The following is a 3,768-nucleotide window of genomic DNA, read 5'->3' as shown; positions in this document are numbered from 1 at the left end:
GGGAGCGGAGACGGGCTCCATGGGGGGACACGGCTGCCGGGGTCGGTGCCCCCCCCTCCCAGGGCACTCACCTCTGCTGGGGAAGACGATGAGGGAGGTTTCCAGGTCCCCTTGCAGCCGGCAGTAGCCATCGATGAGGTCGGCCATGTTCTCCGCCTCGGCCAGAGATGCTGTCTTGATAGCCAGGGACTGGGGGGGACGGCAGGGACAGGGGACGGGTGACCCCAGAGCTGGGGGATGCTGGGATGGGGGTGTCCCGTCCCCCCCTTCTCTCCACCTCAGTAACCAGCTCCCTGCTCTGCAGCGGATCCCAGTTTCTCCAGCATCGTCCTTCCCCAGCACCCCAGGACACGCTGGGCACCAAACCACCCTTGGGGCAGGGGCACCTTGGACCTGCCCTGTTTTGGGGGACAAGTCCCCCCCTCCTGGGAGGCAGGAGCTCTCTCGGGGGAAGGGAAGGGATCCATCCACCAAATCCTGCCTAACCCACCGGGATGCGACCCCCCCCCCCGGCACTGGGGGATCCCCCCCCAGCCCCCAGGGCACCCCCCCCCAACCATCCCCACCCAACCCTGAAGGACTATGAGCCAGAGCTGCCTCTGATGCACATTAAGGGGTGACATGCAGTCCTGGAGCAGAGTAGGTGGATCCCCGCCATCCCCCATCCAGCACCAAACACCCCCACCCCGTACCTTGGCCTCCTTGCTCGTCATCTGCCGGATGCCCTTGGGTCCGATGACCAGGTCCACCGTGATGTTCCACCCTTGCTGGGGGGGGCAGCAGAAAGAGGATGCAAATTTAGGGGGGGGATGGGACCCCCAGAGCCAGCTCCCCACCGCCCCCCATCCTGTTGCCATGTGTTTTCCCAACCCTGGGAAAAAAATCACCTTCCCAGAGGGAAGGTCCCCAGAGCCCCCGCTGCACCCCCAGCCCCTCTCAGCAATCAGCATCCTCCAAAAAGGCCCCCCCAGGGCCTCCCCCCACTGCAGGGAGGGGAGATGCTCAGCCTCCCCGCGGGGAGGTGATGCCAGGGGGCTGCAGGATCAGCAACCCCTCCCTGGGAGATTTTGGGGTTGTGCCTCCCTTGGGGGACAGCAAGTGATTTCCAAGCCTTGGAAACTCCCCACGGGGTCTTCCCTGAGCTCAGCGTGGCCGAGCTCCTCTCCGAGCCCGGGGACTGCGGCAGGGAGCAGCCCACAGCGGGACGTGCTCCTACCCCATCCCATCCATCCCATCTATCCCATCCCATCCATCCCATCCCATCCCATGCCATCCCACCCCATGCCATCCCACCCCATCACATCCTATCCATCCCATCCCATCCCATCCCGGGGACTCACGATGAGCTCGCAGCGATAGCTCTCCTGGTCGATGTTGGCGAAGGTGGCGAGGGTGTGGAGGAACTTGAGGATGCACTCCTCCTCCCGCAGCAGCGCGTACTGCTGGAAGGTCTGCTGGATCATCTTCCGAAACTGCTTGGGCTGTGGGCAAAGTGGCCGCTAGCACAGACACATGGACACACACGGACACATGGACACACACGGACACATGCATGCACACGGAGACATGCACATGCACGGACACATGCACATGCACGGACACATGGACACGCACGGACACATGGACACACAAAGACACATGCACACACGTGGACACATGCACACACACAGACACATGCACGCACCCAGACACATGGATGCACACAGACACATGCACAGGCACGGACACATGGACAGACACGGACACATGCACACACACAGACACATGCACAGGCACGGACACATGGACAGACACGGACACATGCACACGCAGGGACACATGGACACACACGGACACATGGACACACACGGACACATGGACACACACGGACACATGGACACACACGGACACATGCACACGCAGGGACACATGGACACACATGGACACATGGACACACATGGACGCATACACGCACATGGACACATGCATGCACACGGAGACATGCACATGCACGGAGACATGCACATGCACGGACACATGGACACGCACGGACACATGGACACACAAAGACACATGCACACACGTGGACACATGCACACACACGGACACATGCACGCACATGGAGACATGCACACGCACGGACACGTGCACACGCACGGACACATGTACACACCCAGACACATGCACACACCCAGACACATGCATGCACACAGAGACATGGAGGCATGCACCCACCTGCAAATATGAGCATGCACCCGCACATGCGCCCATGCATCTGCGTGCACACCCGTGCATGTCCACACGTGTCACACACACTCAAGTGTGGGCAGATGCGCGTGCATGCATGTGTCACCACGTGTGTGAGCAGTTGCACCGGCACGCATGCATCTGCATATGCATGCACACGTGTGCACGCAAAGCCACCACCACGCGTGTGAGCAGGCACGCCTGCACAGGCAAACCCACCCGTGCTCACAGGAGCAGACCCGGCCCGGCGTCTGAATGCCCGTGCACAGGCAGACACACCTGCATGACGGCGTGCAAAGCTCCGCGAGCACGGGCAGATGTGCACATACCCACGCGTGCAAACCCACACGCGCACGGCTGATGCGCGCACTTGGCCCCATATGTGCGTGCATGCGCACACACACGGAGGGGGGTGTGCAGACACATCCTCACATGTGTGAGCATGACTGCACGCCTGCACAAGTGAGGGGGGCTGCACACACATGTGCGAATCCACACGTGCGCTTCGATGCATGAGCACCCCCAGCTGCGTCCGTGTGTGCTTACACAGCTTGCACCCCTGCACCCACACCTTGCACCCGTGCACCCACACCTTGTACCCGTACACCAACACCTTGCACCCTTGCACCCACACCTTGCACCCGTGCACTCACACCTTGCACCCGTGCACCCACACCTTGTACCCGTACACCAACACCTTGCACCCTTGCACCCACACCTTGCACCCGTGCACTCACACCTTGCACCCGTGCACCCACACCTTGTACCCGTACACCAACACCTTGCACCCTTGCACCCACACCTTGCACCCGTGCACTCACACCTTGCACCCGTGCACCCACACCTTGTACCCGTACACCAACACCTTGCACCCTTGCACCCACACCTTGCACCCGTGCACTCACACCTTGCACCCGTGCACCCACACCTTGTACCTCTGCACCCACACCTTGCACCCGTGTGCCCACACACGTCCCTCACCTTCAGGTTCTCCTGCATCTGGCTGGGGAAGAAGAGGTCCAGCCCCACCTCCTTCCTGGAGAGCAGAGACCCCCGTGCACGTTAACAGCCCCGTGGAGACCCCCGCACCCTGCAGGGGCCCCCCCTGGGGAGCTGCAACCCAGTGGGAGGGAGGGAGGGGTTGCACCAAGCAAAGTGGGTGCTGAGGGGCAAGGGGTTCCTCCCAGGGGAGAAGCTGCCCACCCAGCGCAGGGTGAGAGGGTCCCATCTCCCCCTCCTTGGACCGTCCCCATCTGCAGGGCTGATGGGCGCAGGGGGCTGAGGGGCTGTGGGAGGATGAGGAGCTGCAGGAGGATGAGGAGCTATGGGAGGATGAGGAGCTGCAGGAGGATGAGGAGCTATGGGAGGATGAGGAGCTATGGGAGGATGAGGAGCTGCAGGAGTATGAGGAGCTATGGGAGGATGAGGAGCTGCAGGAGTATGAGGAGCTATGGGAGGATGAGGAGCTGCAGGAGTATGAGGAGCTATGGGAGGATGAGGAGCTGCGGGAGGATAAGGAGCTGCAGGAGGGTGAGGGGCTGC

At 62.0% G+C, this 3,768-nt stretch overlaps 1 protein-coding gene across 1 annotated transcript in view; it reads right to left on the bottom strand.

Annotated features, from left to right (window-relative positions):
* Positions 1 to 3,768, bottom strand: part of PTK2B (protein tyrosine kinase 2 beta) — a 51,621-nt gene that overhangs the window by 12,832 nt on the left and 35,021 nt on the right. Inside the window, exons 6-9 of the mRNA XM_035900728.1 lie at positions 3,208 to 3,262; positions 1,341 to 1,481; positions 693 to 767; positions 72 to 240 (exon numbers count right to left, since the gene is read on the bottom strand). Of these exons, the coding sequence (XP_035756621.1) occupies positions 72 to 240; positions 693 to 767; positions 1,341 to 1,481; positions 3,208 to 3,262 (440 nt within the window). The remainder of the gene's footprint in view (positions 1 to 71; positions 241 to 692; positions 768 to 1,340; positions 1,482 to 3,207; positions 3,263 to 3,768) is intronic.

This window comes from Egretta garzetta, unplaced genomic scaffold (assembly GCF_000687185.1).
Source record: "Egretta garzetta isolate BGI_Z169 unplaced genomic scaffold, ASM68718v1 scaffold218, whole genome shotgun sequence".
Lineage (NCBI taxonomy): Eukaryota > Metazoa > Chordata > Aves > Pelecaniformes > Ardeidae > Egretta > Egretta garzetta.
This window is presented reverse-complemented; position numbering and strand designations above follow the sequence as displayed.